At 40.7% G+C, this 18,026-nt stretch overlaps 1 protein-coding gene across 4 annotated transcripts in view; it reads right to left on the reverse strand.

Moving 5' to 3' along the window:
* Positions 1-18,026, reverse strand: part of cherp (calcium homeostasis endoplasmic reticulum protein) — a 68,059-nt gene that overhangs the window by 11,348 nt on the left and 38,685 nt on the right. For 3 of the 4 annotated variants that reach the window (XM_072593668.1, XM_072593665.1, XM_072593666.1), the window contains exons 7-12: positions 10,951-11,040; positions 8,867-9,137; positions 7,984-8,144; positions 4,973-5,402; positions 3,532-3,773; positions 1,939-2,072 (exon numbers count right to left, since the gene is read on the reverse strand). In XM_072593668.1, coding sequence (XP_072449769.1) covers positions 1,939-2,072; positions 3,532-3,773; positions 4,973-5,402; positions 7,984-8,144; positions 8,867-9,137; positions 10,951-11,040 — 1,328 coding nt within the window. The remainder of the gene's footprint in view (positions 1-1,938; positions 2,073-3,531; positions 3,774-4,972; positions 5,403-7,983; positions 8,145-8,866; positions 9,138-10,950; positions 11,041-18,026) is intronic. The other variant, XM_072593667.1, reaches the window with a different exon arrangement.

Here is an 18,026-nt window from a genome sequence, read left to right on the forward strand (position 1 = left end):
TTAAGAGAAAAAGTGAGACCCTGAACACAAAAGTGGAAAGGTGACAACGTAATTGTAAAGACCCTAGCTAGGCATACATTAGTACAGTAGAATTTTTCACTGTATATTAAAGAAAACACTGAAGCTTATGGAAATGCCACAATGTAAATTTACTGTAAAATAAAGACAGGACAATGAAATCATAAAAGACTTGAGAAATGTATGAGAGTTGACTGTAGGATCTGGGTAATGCTTAAAGTTTTGAACAGTCTACATCGTAAACAGTGAAAGTGTTCCAATTGACAATTTAAAGTTATGCTATCAGAGCACACAAAGTATCAGAAGCGGTTACTGACGGAGTCATTCGTCCTGTTTTAGATACACAAGTTGCAATAGGAAAAACATCAAACGATACAGAAATGAAGCTAAAAAAATGAGATACATTGTGAACCTGGTACTGGCATTAAATTTGTAAGATATTGATAAAAACCAAGTTTTACTAAGATTTTTACTTAGAATTCAACTAGTCAGCAGAATAAAACCACCGTAGAATCAGATTTGATCTATTGATAATGATAACAAAAAGATAAAGACATTTTTGATATGGGGGTGGGGGGGGGGGGGGGGGGGGAGAAGAGAAGGTTGGGGAAGAGAGAGAGAAAACTTGATAAATTAGCCAAATGCAGAATGGGTAAAAGCCTCAATTGCATTCTATCTGTAACTATTAAAAGTCTGAAGAAAGCAAAGGCACTTTTACATATAAATACATTCATATAATATAATTAGGAAAATGACTGGTAGATAGCTAATGCTATTCCTAAATCTTAAAAAGGGCGATAGAGAAAAGTCCAGGAAACTGAGGCAAATCTGCTTAATATCACTGGGAGTACAGATTCCATTATCTTTTCCACAGAACGCAATAGGTAAGCATCTTTAAACTAAACATATAACACAGATTTCAAAAAGGAAAATCCATGCTTGACCAAACTCAAGCGTTTTGAAGAAATTCGAAAAAGGGTAAACAAAATTAATAAAGTAGATGCATTTACAAGAGGGCTTCAATAAAGTACCACATGAGTCATGGTTAAGATTTCAGAGTATGTTGTCAGGATTCTGCTGCCAGCACAAGGTTCATACTAGGACCATTATTGTCCATCATTTACATTGATGATATAGATTTGGGAGTATTATTTCAAAACTTGAGGATGACATACAGCAGACAATGAGGCCATTTGAGCAATTGTGTTGATACTGGTTCTGAGAGAGAATTACCCAATTGGTCCTACTTTCTTATATACAGGCAATGATTTCATTTCAAGTACATAAAGAAATTCCAAAATAGACACAGATTAACAAATTTGTTTTAATATAAATTTGAGATGTCGTGTTTTTAAAGAAAAACTGAAGTGGTCAAAAATCTCTTGTAAAATTACAGGGATCTAGAGCACACAAATCGCTAGAAGCAACAATATCAATTAATAAAGATGTAAAACAAAAATCAAACCAAACTCCAGGAATAGCATTGAAAAGTAGATGCATTATATAGAACTATGGTTGAACCACATTTAAAATTCCAGTGCACAGTTCTGGTTTTCACATGATGAAATAGTAAAGATACTGAAGGAAGATAAAAAAAAATCATTTCTTCAGGACTGAAAAGACAAAAGGAATGAAAGGTGTGTAGTTTAATATCTAGGGAGAATACATATAAGACAATTTCTACTGCATTTATCAGGGAGCGTTTTGCATGTAGATGAAATTCAAGGGGAAGCTAGATGTAACTTGTCTGCAGTATAAATGCAGGTATGGAGTAATTGGGAGGAATAGTCTGTTTCTGTGGTGTAACTGCTATGTAGTCACTTATATTTTCAATGCCTGATAACTAGGTAGGTAGCACACAATTTTTATCATACACTGACAGAATTGAAGCAGCAATACAGTCTTTGCAACGACTCCTACCTGTTTCTTGGTCTGTCATGTGATGGTGGGCTGTAAAATGCCTCAACTGCAGCAAGAAGCCTCTCATTAGGCGGCATTGGAGGTGGAAGGCGCATGTCTTTAGGTTCCAGAGCCTTGTAGTCGTGGTCCTCCAGCTGTTTGCAAGTAAAGATGAGTAATGGTAAACAGTTGGTTTATGGAGTGTATTAGCAGGAGCAAAGTATCTGACAATAGATCATGCTACTAGTTCTAATGAAGCCATTTGAATTCAGCTTTTTAAAAAAATGACTTGTTGATGAAGCATTCTAAATGGCGAGTACTTTACACTCCAGGTGCTGATGATAAAAGACAATGATAGTTCAGAATCAGAGCTAACAGCTTCCAATCAATATCTATAATCTCACTACTTGCACCACAATCTGACTAATCTAGGCAAATTCAAATCTCACTCCTGGAAATTAAGCACATAATTCATAGATACTATCTTTTGAGGAGTCAGTAAACAAAGGTTCCATTTGACCTCTCAGATGGTGAATGTTAAGGATTCCATTGGACAATTAAACCGTAGGGAGTTCTAGTCTTCAGTCCTCCCCCAAACTGAGTTGAATTGCTGATGATTCTAGCCCCCCCTCATAAACCACTATCACTGGTTGTACACAGGTGTAGATGAAACTGATGTAAAGTTCTGTGCAAGAGAAGGCTAAGGAAGACTTTTCTTTTAAAACATAGTGACTAGTAATGACCTGAAACTCTCATCATCAAAGGTGATGGAAAACGACTTACGATTTCTGAAGGAAACTGGATGTGTGCTTGAGGGAGATAAACCTGCCGATTACAGTGAGAGAGCAGGGGAAAAAAAAGAGACTGACTGGACTGCTCTACAGAGAGCGAATGAAAACTTGATGGGTTAATTGGAATCCATGCCTGAATGATCTACAAAGGAACAGATTGTAATCTTATCACCCAGGGTTGAGCTCTGACTTCGTATCACCTCTATCACTCGAGTTGTCTCCTGCTAGCTCTGTAAATTTAGCTATTTTCACTCTGTCTCAGCTCAACAAACCACTGAAACAGGCATCAGTGCTTTCATAACCTGCAAAATCAACTCCACAGCTTTCCAGGTAGACTCCCTGCCTACAACACCCACTCTCGAATAAATTTAAACCCATCTAAACATCTGCTGCCCATATGTTAATCCACACACAAATCAATGTTGTTCTTTGCCAATCTACTTTGTTTCCCAGGCAACCAACACCTTTGATTTAGCATTGTAAATAAATTTTACGGTATTACCCTCCCATTTCTGTAACCTTCAAAATTTGGTCACCTACACACCCTTTGGCAGAGAATTGGTGGTCACTTGTTCAACCATAGATCCTAAACTCTGGCATTTCTTTGCCATACATCTGAGTTTATCTCACACTGCTGCTTTAAGGCCCTGTTTCAAACCTAGTTCTATGACCTAACATTTAGTTACCTGTACCTTGATGGTTGCACATCAGCTTTTGATCAGGAGCCTATGAAGCAGTTTTGGTGCCTTCTCATGTTAAAAAATGACACATAGAATTCAAGTTAATCCTGATATAGGCAGACCGAGCAATATTGGAAGCTTACCTTCACCAGTGGTGCCATTAATCCTGCTGGGAGATCGAAATATGGCACGTTGGGCACTAGGCTAGGATCATCTGGGCTGATCTGTGGTGGAGGGGGCCCTTGCCGTCTGATATGGGGTGGCTGTCCATTAAAACCTGGAGGGGGACCAGCAAAATCTGGGTGTTGGGGCCCACCCCATGGAGGGGGTTCTCCCATTCCTGGCGGAGGCATTCGGTGTGGAGGATGATGAGGAGGGCCCATATCTGGAATATTAACATTGAAGAGGCATTTCAGCCAAAGTTCAATACCTGGTTCTGTTTCTTAGTTGTATTAATGTTTCAGGCTTATATATAACACAATACTATTACATCTGACCTACACGTGTCAAATCACAAAGGAATTTAAAACAACTATTTATTAGAAAATTAATAAACTGTAGTTTATAAAAGGAACATTAATGCGAATCTTGCATTTAGCAATAAATTGAAATTCCAAAATGATTTGTTTGACAGATAGGAGATGTGACCAATGCATACAAATTCACAATTTTGCTCAACAATGGCAAAATATAACCAGATTTGATTCTGAATTACATATGCAGTTCACAACTATGAATGAAAAAGGCTATTCTGCCCAACTAAACCAAAGTTATGTTTCACTAGGTGAAGCATCCAACAGATTTCACCTGACTTTCCTATCTGCCTTCAGTCAGTTATAAACCTCCTCCTTAGTCAGGAATGTAAAGAACTTAGCATCACTGTTATTCCTACAGACTTTACAGGCTCAGCACAAAAAAGTGCTCCAGGGTTGCTAAGTCAGGGCCAGAAAATAAAACTATCAGTCAAGGCAAGGGTCTGATCTCTCCCACTGCTGCTGTATCACAGTGATGAAGTATTGGTTTTGGCTCACTCAGCTTCTGAATCAGGATTGCGTACTCAAGTCCTACCCCAGAACCTTGTTCGCAAAATCTAGGCTGACATTACAACACAGCACAGAACACCCTCTACTGTGCACTACTGGAGGTCACACTGATGGAGCAGTGGTTCAATTTGTCTTCTAACGTTGATGTAAAACATTTCATGGCAGTATTATGAAGTCTGGAGAAATGTGTCTTTTGTCCTAGGTAACATTTATTCCCTATCACAACCAAAACAGACAATTGCTATCACACTGCAGTTTAAGGGACCCTTGTTCTGTGCAAGTTGCCTTCCATGTTTCCTACATGTAAACTCTGATAACATTTCAAATATACTGAAAGCGCTTGCTTTGGGACATTAACATTGTTAAGGAGTGCTGCACAAATGGAAGTCTTTCTTTCTCTATAAGCACTTGGAAGAAACTTCTATGGAAAATAAGTGTATGAAATCAGCTTGAAGTCACAACAATGCAAAGTTTAAAAACAGTTAAGAAAGAACTTAACCACATGATGCTATCAATGCACAGGTTGCTGGGAATTATTTACCTGGTGGAAAGTCTCCCTGTTGATAGTCAAAATGGTGAGGAGGATATGGGGGACGATCGAAGTGGTGTCGAGGAGGGAAGTCATCCTGCATGAACCGCGGAGGTATGCGGTTAAAGTTGTGGGGGTGTGGAGGTTGGTTGAAAGGTGGGTGCTGCTGGTGTGGTGGGAATGGGGGCTGCTGGCGGAAGTGAGGAGGTCTCTGCATTCTGAATGGTGGGTCCCGCTGCCCTCCCCAGGGTGGCTCATGCTGGTTGTTCCACGGGGGCTCAAACTGATTATTCCAGGATGGCTCATGCTGGTTGTTCCAAGGAGCATCCCGTTGGTTGTTCCAATTTTGCTCCCGCTGGTCATTCCACATCCCTTCATGATTGTTATTCCAGGGTTGGCAATGAGGTGGTCCTTGGTGTGGAGCATTAAATCCCTGGTCAAACTGGCAATGGTAAAAAGAGAAAGACATGCTTAGACTCCAAGAACCATTATTTAAAGTACATTGAATTGACAGCACAGAACCATTTATTGATTAAATGTTATGACAGCATGGTTTAAACTGCAGCTATCAACACTTGTTGACTTACCTTTTTAAAAAGCTGGCATACGTAACACCTTGGTAATGGTGAGGTCCACGTCAAATGAACTGATTCATAAAGATATCTTTCTCAATTTTAACTAATTCATCCAAACAAATGGTTTGGGTTGAACAGCTAATTTATATCTTGCTCAACTCGACTCTAAGACATTCATTCTCTGACTAGCCCAGCTCGTGAATGGAAGCATCAACAGGGGCAAAGAGAAACTCCAACTCACTGAACACTGCACTAACCTAACAATCAGTATTAATGGACAATAATTAAAAATACAAAATAAAAACTGCAAGAAATGTGGAATCTGTAAATCATAAGCAAAAAGAGAGATTGCTGGAAAAGCTCAGCAAGTCTGGTAACATCTATGATTAGATTCCCTACAATGTGGAAACAGGCCCTTCGGCCCAACAAGTCCACACCGACCCTCCGAAGAGCAATCCACCCAGACCCATTCCCCTGCATTTACCCCTGACTAATGCACCTAACACTACGGGCAATTTAGCATGGCCAATTCACCTAACTTGCACATCTTTTTGGACTGTGGGAGGAAACCGGAGCACCCAGAGGAAACCCACGCAGGCATGGAGAGAATGTGCAAACTCCACACAGACAGTTGCCTGAGGCGGGAATTGAACCCGGGTCCCTAGCGCTGCGAGGCAGCAGTGCTAATCACTGAGCCACTGTGCTGCCCTGTTTTCGGGTCCAGTGACCCTTCCTCAGATTTATCTTCACAGATGCTGCCAGACCCACTGAACTTTCCCAGCAATCTCTATTTCTAATTTGTTTGTAATTAAAAATACTTCTTTCAAGTAGGGTTAGTTATTGAAATCTGTTCACACTCACATTATGGGAGAAATATACTGCCAAGCCTGATCCTGTCCTCATTAGGCCTCCATTAACCTGGTCTTTGTTATTACAACATTCATTAAAATGACAGCTGTCACCTTTATATAACCAAATAATGCTGAAAAAGCACAAGCAGATACTCAAGAGCTGCTTTAAGAAAGTGCAGAACACTGATAATGGTAGGCTAGTACCACTTACAAGAATACACAGTATTTCCTGCAGGAAGTGTGTCAAAAGCAAGATTATTTTAAAAAGGATCATTCTTTAATTAGAAATCCTGAGCAGTATGTACACACAGGTTTGACATGTTATTTAATTAAAACCAGGCCATGTGTTTCATAAGATTGCTCTCATCACACACATAACAGATGCCAACAGAGGAACCTATTCATGGGAAAGCATTCTTGAATAGCAGCACTGCTTTGGTTGACAGGCACAAGAGATAAATGAGCTGACACTTTACATTCATGGTAAGACCTTGGTGTCCTTTTATAGGTCACTGGTTTAGAAATATAGCATTATTTATGGTTTCCTTGTTGGCAGTTAAATGTACTTCAAGTTAGAATGAAGGAAAGCACCGAAAATCCATGTTGTGTTGAGTCCCCAGTCTTAGTCAGATTTCAATGGATTCAGAGAAAATGGAGAAGTGGAAGAACATTTACTGGGGTTCATGACATGGGAGAAAGGGCTGAAAGTATTAACCAGTAAAATAAGAACAAGATGAGGGAAATAATATAAATCCTGTATTTACAGATCAAAATTGTGCACATCTTATGGATAAAATTTAAATATACATTAAAATTTATATAAATGAAAATGTCTTTTAAGCATATGAGCAAAAGATACTGTAGTATCAAACATGTGTAACATGTTCACTTAAATATTCTGCATTCAGTGTCCTGGAGGACACTGGCTTGGAAGTACTGACCTTCTGCAGCTGCACCACATCCTTAGTGTATGATAAGTTATTATTTGATTCCCTTAATTAATTAATATCCTTGAACACTTTAGCTAGTGTTTCACCACTTACTGTATTTACCTTTATCACCTAAAATATTTTAAACTTCACGTTTCTTTAATTTCCAGCTATATACACTGTTATTGGCTGTTATTCACCAGCTGATCAACCTTTCCTATGATATCATTATTGACAATTCCTTTCACAGTCACCCTCCCTGTCTCAGGATTCTCCTGTCACTTGCTCCTCTCGGTGTTGCTGATTGCCTGTCTTATGGTCTTCCTCTAATACACTATAGATGACACTGACTGCCTGTCTTAGAATTCTGTCACACCTGCCCTTCTAGGTGATGCTAATTGTCTCAGCTTGCTCCTCTCACTCGCTCCTCTGTGATGCTGACTGCGTCTCTGGTGGTTCTCTTGCACACTCCTCTGTGATACAGACAGCCTGTTTTGGGACAAGCAGTTTGCTTGATTTATTTCTCTACTGATACTGTAATTATTTATCCTAATTTATTGTTCCTAAATAGGAGATTTTGATGCAGCTCCCTCATTCCTGACATTTGCTTGCTCCGTCAATGGCTACACATTACTCCACAGACCTGGAAGAATTCCCCAAACCAGTACCTGTTGCTGTTGGCCCCAGAGTGGCATGGCAGGACGTTCGAACCATGGTGGCTTAGAAGACGAGTGCTCATGTTGCCCAGGTCCTCGCTGTCCTGCTGGACTGAGTTCTTGCCCTCCACTTGGCACATTTTCAGGGAGGGAAAGTGGGGGCTTGGCCTCATCTGTAATACAATCAGAAGATTTTTAAAAGTGGTTCCCCTCAACAGCATCCTACAAAAATCTCTACAAAAACACAAAAGTTGCTGTTAATTGGCTAACTTTCCAAGGCAGGTCACAGCAACCAACTGTCCACAGACTATGGGACACTGTGTGTGGGAAAGAAATGGCCTCTCATGCTGCATCTCTTACGAAAGGCCAATGATGACTAGACATGATCTTGCCATGTAGAACCCCAAAATGGAGTTCAGAAATTTCTCAAGAACTTGTAATAGAATAATCAAATCAGGCTTATTACCTTTACATGAATGGCTGAGGAAGTGAAATGTGAGCCCTCCAATTTGCAGTGTATTTCTTCTAAAGTTTTTAAACTATCAATGAAGGGAAGCAAGAATCCCTTGCTCTCACAATAGTTGCAAAGAACCTGACTTTGTTCCAATTACTCTTTGACTCAGATAAAATGCTCATTAGAAGCTCCATATTTGAATTTCAAACACAGACATTCACTAAGAGGGACCTCTCTTGAGCCTCTACTTATCCTGAAAAGTCAAATCTCATCAGGTTAGAGGTCAACAGCCTAATCCAGGATTTCTGTAAATATGAGTTTTACGTAAGATAGCAGTGGAAATAAAAAAATTATCTAAATACGCACATCTTTCTTTTTTAATTCAAATGTACAATGTGCTAACATTTCAGTTGATATGTTTCCTTTCATTCATTACTGCACCTTGTGTCTCAGTTGGTGAGAGCGCTGGCAGATCTTGGCTTGGAGGCATTGGGATGTGTGGTGGTGGAGCCTCAGGTTCCAGCAGTGTTTGGGGCTGTGCCTGGGGTTGGGGTTGGGGCTGAGGCTGGGGTGGAGGCTGGGGTGGTTGATGTTGATGTTTGGTGAGACTGTCCACAAACTCTTGGTGATGGGCTTTCAAGCTCTGGATCTGTTGCTGGAATGCCATCTGAATGGGCTGAACCACAGCAGCAAACTCTGTGATTAAAGAGGCCTGCAAGAAGCACAAAATTAAATTCAGGAACATTGATGGAGAAGATGAGATCGGTGTAAACCAAAGATGCTGGCAAAATATAGAATAGGCTCAAGGCATCAAGCAATGAATGTTTATCATAAAGATCTTGAATTTAATTAAATTCCTGAGAAATAAAATGGATAATTCCCATAAGAGATTCACAGTAGGGGTTTGGTCAACTGGTTTCTTTCCAAAATATTGCTAACAATTTTAATATGTAGTTATGCATTGTGGCATCCTTGCATCAGAGGTAACAAGTTGATCCGAGTCAGAAGCTGGTTAAAATACCTGAACATGCAATCTAGGCTGGCACTTCAGTGATGTACTTGGCAGTTCACTGTTGGCAAAGCCATTTTTTTGGCATAGATGTTATCCATGCCTTTCTATCTAAGTGAATCTATAAGATCCTACAACAATATTTGAAAATAGGGGAATTCTCTTTGTGACTTAGACAGCACTTTTATGTCAACTATGATCATTTATTTCCTTTGCTGGGAGATGGTGCACTATTGCTGCTATATTTGCCTACACTAGTACAGGTGACTCATACTTAGAAGTACCTCATTAGCAGTAAAGGGCTTTTGGATATCATGAGGTCACAACAGGAGCATTTTGACTGCAACCATTTTATATCTATCTAGAAACACATTTGATACAAGTTTTCAAAATCATGAAAGGCTGGACAGCGTAAATAGGAACAGATTGTACCCTCTCATAAAAGAGTAGAGAGTAAGGAGACACAGATATAAGGTAACTTACAAAAGAAGCAACATGATGAGAAAAATTAATTCACATCACAAGTAGTTGGGAAATGTGTGGAAAGTGGTATTAAATTACAACGATCAGAGAACCAGTGCAGATGAAGTAGGCTGAATGGCCTCCCTTCACACTGTAACAATTCTGATTCTGAAGTTTTGGAACATTAAACTTTACAGACTTCATTTACATGATGCAGCAGTCCTAAATCCTAACTCTTTAATTTATTAAGGGCATTGTTGTTTTAAAAAGGAACTTGATACTCATCACCAGTCGCAATACCACATTTCCCAAGCTAAGTCCAGCATAGTCATTTGCAAAAGCTAGGATCTCATTACCTGAAAAAGGCACCATGATCTTAGACCTGTGTCATTTTCTGAACTACTATTCAATTTTCAATTCATCACAATTCACAAGTCGTCATTGCAAATTCTCTGCTTTACTCTCCCAATTAGTGCCAAATTTGCATTACTTTGATGCTACAAGCCAACATCGACGAAGAATGGAAACAAAATCATGCAAATCTATCTCAAGTTGGATCCTTAGAGGGAGAGAATGGAATTTTTCATCTAATTAATCTATACTAATGTTTAGCACAGGTGACAGCTTACTGTATCACCTTGACTGTTTTACAATGTTTGAAGACAAGATAAAGTCACCATAATCACAGAGGACTATTTCTCATTAGAGACAGAAATGACTGGTGGTGAATTTAACAGGAGGCTAGCTATATCTCAGGCAAGGCGAGACGTTGAGAAGGCATGACCTTCATGGTGCAGGAATTAAACCTGCACATCATTTTGCATTGCAAATCAGCCACCCAATAAATTGAGCTGTGCAACACTGCCAAAAACATGGTGGAAGTGAATTTGAGTCTTTTTTGCTTAGATGAGCGTAGGATTTAACTTAAAAAGCATCTGATAAATAAGATGACTTCCTAATCAAAACTGATTTTAAATGTTAACTATGCCAAAGCTAAGCAGTAGGTTGTTTGCATTCTGAATAGCAGATGCTACAGGTACCACAAGTTACTAACCTGGTACTGTCCAAGTCCAAGAGCTGGGCTCTGCAATTGCTGAATAATGGACTCATCAAAGTAACCATTCTTCTCCCACAGTTGCAACAGCTGTGAAAAATTTATTTAAAAATGTTGTGTTAGGAGATGTCAGCAATTAAAGGCTGCACAATCTTTTCAAATGTATTTGTGGGTATGGTCACCAAGCTGGGAAGTTGATTCACAGACATTTCATCCCCATTCTAGGTCACCCCCTCAGTGGTTTGGAGCCTCCTGTGAAGCACTGCTGTACTGTGCCTTTTGGAATTTATTTGGTTTTGTTTCTGCTGTTTCCAGTTGTTCATTGTAGTGGTCGGTATACTGGGTCTAGTTCAATGTGTTTATTGATGGAGTCTGTGGATGAGTGCCATGCTTCTAGAAATTCTTTGGCTATCCTCTGTTTAGCTTGTCCTATTATCATTGTGTTTTCCCAGTTGAGTTTGCAGTCCTTGTCATCTGTGTGTATGGCTACCAGGGACAACTAGTCATGGTGTTTACTAGCTAGTTGGTGTATATGGATGCAAATTGTTAGTTGTCTGTATGGGAATCTTGTCAGCTACATTTGTCTTGCACATGATGGGTACTGGGTCTTTTATTCTGGTGAATTTTGTATGAGTGCAGCTGTTGATTTATGGGGTGTCATGAATCCAAGTAGTCTGAGAGATCTGGCTGTTATTTCAGAGACACTTTTTTAATATAAGGTAGCATGGCTAGTGTGTTAGGTCATGGTATGTCATTATTGTCTTGTTTGTCTGCTAAGCATCTGCACATCAAGTTGTAGGGCTATCCATCCTTGGCAAAGACTTTGTGGAGGTGTTCTTTTTCTTCGCTTTGCAGGTAATGCAGTGTGTTGCAGCCCTTTTGAACAGGGTCCTAATGCAACTTATCTTTGTGTGTTGTGTTGCAGTTCAGGATCTGGTCCGTGTGTGGCTTTTACAAAGTCACAGAGATGTACAGCAACGAAACACGGTCCCAACTTGTCTATGCTGACCAGATATCCCAACCCAACCTAGTCCCATTTGTCAGCATTTGGCCCATATCCCTCCAAACCCTTTCTGTTCATATACCCATCCAGATGCCTTTTAAATGTTGCAATTGTACCAGCCTCCACCACTTCGCCCGGCAGCTCATTCCAGAGATGCACCACCCTCTGCATGAAAAGGTTGCCCCTTAGGTCTCTTTTATATCTTTCCCCTCTCACCCTAAACCTATTCCCTGGGATGTGGGAGTTCTGGACTCCTACATCCCAGGGAAAAGACTTTGTCTATTTATCCTATCTATGCCCCTCATGGTTTTATAAACCTCTATGAGGTCACCCCTCAGCCTCTGACACTCCAGGGAAAACAGCCCCAGCCTATTCAACCTCTCCCTACAGCTCAAATCCTCCAACCCTGGCAACATCCTTGAAAGGGTTCAGAAAAGATTTACAAGTTTCACAACATCTTTCCGACAGGAAGGAGACCAGAATTGCACACAATATGCCAAAAGTAGACTAACCAATGTCCTGTATAGCCGCAACATGACCTCCCAACACCGGTACTCAATGCTCTGATCAATAACGGAAAGCATACCAAATACCTTCTTCACTATCCTATCTACATGCAACTCTACTTTCAAGGAGCTATGAACCTGCCCTCCAAGGTCTCTTTGTTCAGCAACATTCCCCAGTGTATAAGCCCTGCTAAGATTTGCTTTCCCAAAATGCATTTATCTACATTAAACTCCATCTGCCACTCCTCGGCCCATTTGTCAATCTGATCAAAATCCCGTTCTAATCTGAGGTAACCTTCTTCACTGTCTACTACACTTCAAATTTTGGTGTCATCTGCAAACTCACTAACTATACCTCCTATGTTCACATCCAAATCATTTATATAAATGACAAGTAGTAGAGGACCCAGCACCGATCCTTGTGGCACTCCACTGGTCACAGGCCTTCAGTCTGAAAAACAACCCTCCATGACCACCTTTGTTTTCTACCTTTGAGCCAGTTCTCTATTCAAATGGCTAGTTCTCCCTGTATCCCGTGAGATCTAACCTTGCTAATCGGTCTCCCATGGGGAACCTTGTCGAACACCTTACTGAAGCCCATATAGATCACATTCACGTCCCTGCCCTCATGAATCTTCTTTGTTACTTTTTCAAGAAACTCAATCACGTTTGTGAGACATGATTTCCCAAGCACAAAGCCATGTTGACTATCTCTAATCGGTCCTTGCCTTTCCAAATACATGTACATCCTGTCCCTCAGGATTCCCTCCAACAACTTGCCCACCACCAATGTCAGGCTCACTGGTCTATAGTTCCCTGGCTTTTCCTTACCACCCTTCTTAAACAGTGGCACCACATTAGCTAACCTCCAGTCTTCTGGCACCTCATCTGTGACCTTCGATAATACAAATATTTCAGCAAGGGGCCCAGGAAACACTTCCCTAGCTTCCCGCAGAGTTCTAGGGTACACCTGATCAGGTCCTGGGGATTTATCCACCTTTATGCGTTTCAAGGCATCCAGCTCTTACTCCTCTGTTATATGGATTTTTTTCAAGATGTCACCATCTATTTCCCTACAGTCTATATCTTCCATATCCTTTTCCACAGTAAACACTGGTGCAAAATACTCATTTAGTATCTCCCCCATTTCCTGCGGCTTCACACAAAGGCCGTCTTGCTGATCTCTGAGGGGCCCTATTCGCTCCCTAGTTACCCTTTTGTCCTTAATGTATTTGCAAAAACCCTTTGGATTCTCTTTAACCCTATTTGCCAAAGCTATCTCATGTCCCCCTTTTGCCCTCCTGATTTCCCTCTTAAGTATACTGCTACTGCCTTTATACTCTTCTAAGGATTCACTCTATCTCTCTTGTCTACACCTGACACATGCTTCCTTTTTCTTAACCAAACCCTCAATTTCTTTCATCATCCAGCATTCCTTATACCTACCAGCCTTTCTTTTCACCCTATCAGGAATATACTTTCTCTGGACTCTCGTTATCTCATTTCTGAAGGCTTCCCATTTTCCAGCCGTCCCTTTACCTGCGAACATCTGCCCCCAATCAGCTTTTGAAAGTTCTTGCCTAATACTGTCAAAATTAGCCTTTCTCCAATTTAGAATTTCAACTTTAAGATCCTGTCTATTCTTTTCCATCTCTATTTTAAAACTAATAGAATTATGTTCACTGGCCCCAAAATACTCCCCCACTGACACCTCAGTCACTTGCCCTGTCTTATTTCCCAAGAGTAGGTCAAGTTTTGCACTCTCTCTAGTAAGTACATCCACATACTGACTCAGAAATTTTTCTTGTACACTCTTAACAAATTCCTCTCCATCCAAACCCTTAACACTATGGCAGTCCCAATCTATTCCTGTACACTTTTGTTATGCATTCACTGTTCTGTGTTCTTTGTACTTTGTACTATCACATCCGCATTCTACCATCACAAAGGCTACACAAAACACTATATTGGACAAACACGCAGACAACTAGCAATCCGCATCCATGACCACCACCTACCCACTAAACGCTACGACTAGCCGCCCCTGGAAGCCATATTCACAGATGACAAGGTGCACAAACTCGACTGGAACATTACAATGATAACAGGATGAGCTATACAGAGGACAGCCAGAGAACGTCTAGAGGCACGGCACTCATCCATGGACTCCATCAATGATCACATAGACCTAGATCCATTATACGGACCATTAAAATGAACCAACGGAACGGGCAACCAGAAGCAGCGAGAATAAAACCAAATAAATTCCAGAAGACACAGTACAGTTGTGCTTCACAGGAGGCTCCAAAGCATTGAGGGTGTTCCCTAGAAAGAGCACAAAATATCTGTGAATCAACTTCCTAGCTCAGCAAACATACCCACAATCATGGCAATCGAGTTACAAATCTTTATGCAAACCTTTTAGAATGTACATCAAACTAGGTTAAAATAAATCCAGAATTCTTGAAGAATTACAGCTTTATCTTATTAGTGTTTACTGATCAATCACTGCTTAGTGCAGGCAGTGTTACTGGGACTTACATGGTACTAAAGCCACTTCTCATTAGTTTACAGGTACAATGATATAAGGCATATAATAAAAACAAAAATGCTGGAAAGATAAAGCAGGTTATTCAGCAGCTGTAAAGACAAAATAAGAGTTGATGACTCTTCAGGTGTGACCCTGTTGCCTTTTCCACTCGGATATCCTGACTGACCTGCTAAGTTTTTCCAGAATTTTGTATTTTCATTCCAACCTCAGAATTTATGGCCTAAGCTATTTGCAAAGGAAGATTGGAATTGCACTCTATAACTGAGCAAAATCTTTTGCCAGACCAACAAATGTCTCAAACTGAACTTCACTGCTCCCTATTCCTGCTCCCATTTTGATTGGTTGATACCATGGATCAACCAGAGTCAAGAACTCCTTGGTTGGCTCATCTTGGATTTCTCCACCAAACCAAGGTGGAAGTTTTAGCACTTGGTATGACGACATAGATTCCACAGACAGGAGCTGTGGCTTAAGAAGCAGCAACAGAGATCACATGGTCCATCGTGCACAGTATTCCAAGTTTGGTCTCACCAAAGCCTCATATTCTGAAGCAAAACTTTATGTGCCCCTTGTACAAGCACAAGCCTCTTTGAACACCGACATTTACATGCTTTTCAAAAATATTCTGCTTTTCTGTTCTATTCTTACAATTAAATTGAATCATCTCACAATTGCCCACATTATTTCTCCACCCGTCGATATATTGCCTACATCTCTTTTGTATCCTCCTCAGAACTTGCATCCCAACCTACCTTTGTCACATCAGCAAACATAGGGAATCTAATCGAAACCTTTCGTATTTATGTGGTCCTTATTTCATGCTTTTTGAAATCGAAGCATTCTACATCTCCTGTTACCCTACTAGTTACATCTTAAAAAAAATTCGTCAAACAGGATTTCCCTTTTATAAAAGCATGTTTAGCTGGACGATTTTTAAAAAAAAGTGTAACATTAAGATTTCCCTAATAGCACTTTCTGATGACAAATGTTGGGTTTAACACACCTATAATCCCCTTTCTTCTCTCTTTCCATTCTTTCTTCAGAGTTTCCCATCGCTAAGACAATTTCAGAATGTAGAGAACTCTGGAAAATCCCAGCTGATGTAGCCACTGCAGTTACAGAGTCAGTGTGGAAACAGACCCTTCAGTCCAACCTCTCCCCTACCAGGTTTCTAAACTGAACAATTTTGATGGTATTAGTCAAGAACTTTAAAAAAGCTGCTTGGGTGCAGATATTCACAGATAAAAAGGGACAGCTGTAAAATGGAAAGCCTTCAAAAATGAGGTAACAAGAGTTCAGAGACAGCATGTTCCTGTTATGGTGATAGGCATGGCTGGTAGATGTAGGGAATGCTGGAAGACTAGAGGAACTGAGGTTTTGGTCAAGAAAAAGAAGAAACCATATGTCAGGAATAGACAGCAGAGATCAAGTGAATCCTTAGAAGAGTATAAAGGCAGTCGGCGTATACTTAAAAAGGAAATCAGGAGGGCAAAACGGGGACATGAGATAACTCTATTTGCCAAAGCTAAGAGAATCCAAAGGGATTTTACAAATACATTAAAGACAAAATGGTAACTAGGGAGAAAATAGGTCCCTCAACATTCCTGATGAAGGGCTTATTCCTAAAACGTCGATTCTCCTGCTCCTCGGACGTTGCCTGACCTGCTGCGCTTTCCCAGCAACACACACTCAACTCTGATCTCCAGCACCTGCAGTCCTCATATTATGAGAGAGAATAGGTATACTCAAAGATCAGTGTGAAACCGCAGGAGAGGGGGAGATACTAAACAAGTATTTTGCATTCGTGTTTATGATGGAGAAGGACATGGAAGATATAGAATGTGGGGAAATAGATGGTGACATCTTGAAAAATGTCCATATTACACAGGTGGTGGTGCTGGACGTCTTAAATCCCCATGACCTGATCAGGTGTACCGAAAGCTCTGTGGGAAGCTAGGGAAGAGATTGCTGGGCTCCTTGCTGAGGTATTTGGATCAATGATAGTCACAGGTGAGGTGACGGAAGACTGGAGATTGGCTTATGTGCTGTCACTATTTAAGAAAGGTTGTAAGGAAAAGCCAGGGAACTATAGACCAGTGAGCCTGACGTCGGTGGTGGGCAAGTTGTTGGAGGGAATTCTGAGGGACAGGATTTACATATATTTGGAAAGGCAAGGACTAATTAGGGATAGTCAATATGGCTTTGTGCTTGGGAAATGATGTTTCACTAACTTGATTGAGTCTTTTGAAGAAATAACAAAGAGGATTGATGAGGGACAGAGTGGTAGATGTGATCTAAATGGACTTCAGGGCAAGGCGTTTGACAAGGACCTCATGGTAGACTGGTTAGCAAAGTTAGATCACATGGAACAAAGGGAGAACTAGCCATTTGGATAAAGAACTGGCTCGAAGGTAGAAGACGGAGTGGTGGTGGTGGTGGAGGGTTGTTTTTCAGGTTGGAGGCCTGTGACTCATGGTGTACCACAAGGATCAGTGCTGGGTCCACTACTTTTCTCATTTAGATAAATGATTGGAATGTGATGATAGGAGGTACAGTTAGTGAGTTTGCAGATGACACCAAAATTGGTGGCGTACTGGACAGCAAAGAAGGTTACCTCAGAGTGCAACAGGATCTTGATTAGATGGGCCAATGGGCTGAGGAGTGGCAGATGGAGTTTAATTTAGATAAATGCGAGGTGCTGCATTTTGGAAAAGTAAATCTGGGCAGGACTTATACACTTAATGATAAGATCCTGGAGAGTGTTGCTGAACAAAGATCTTGGAGTGCGGGTTCATAGTTCCTTGAAAGTGGAATCGCAGGTAGATAGAATAGCGAAGGTGGTGATTAAAATGTTTACCTTTATTGGTCAGAGCATCGGGTAGAGGAGTTAGGAGGTCATGTTCTGGCTGTACAGGATGTTAGTTATGCCACCTTTGGAATATTGCACGCCATTTTGGTCTCCCTCCTATTGGAAGGATGTTGTGAAACTTGAAAGGGCTCAAACAAGATTTACAAA

Source organism: Chiloscyllium punctatum, chromosome 24, assembly GCF_047496795.1.
Source record: "Chiloscyllium punctatum isolate Juve2018m chromosome 24, sChiPun1.3, whole genome shotgun sequence".
Lineage (NCBI taxonomy): Eukaryota > Metazoa > Chordata > Chondrichthyes > Orectolobiformes > Hemiscylliidae > Chiloscyllium > Chiloscyllium punctatum.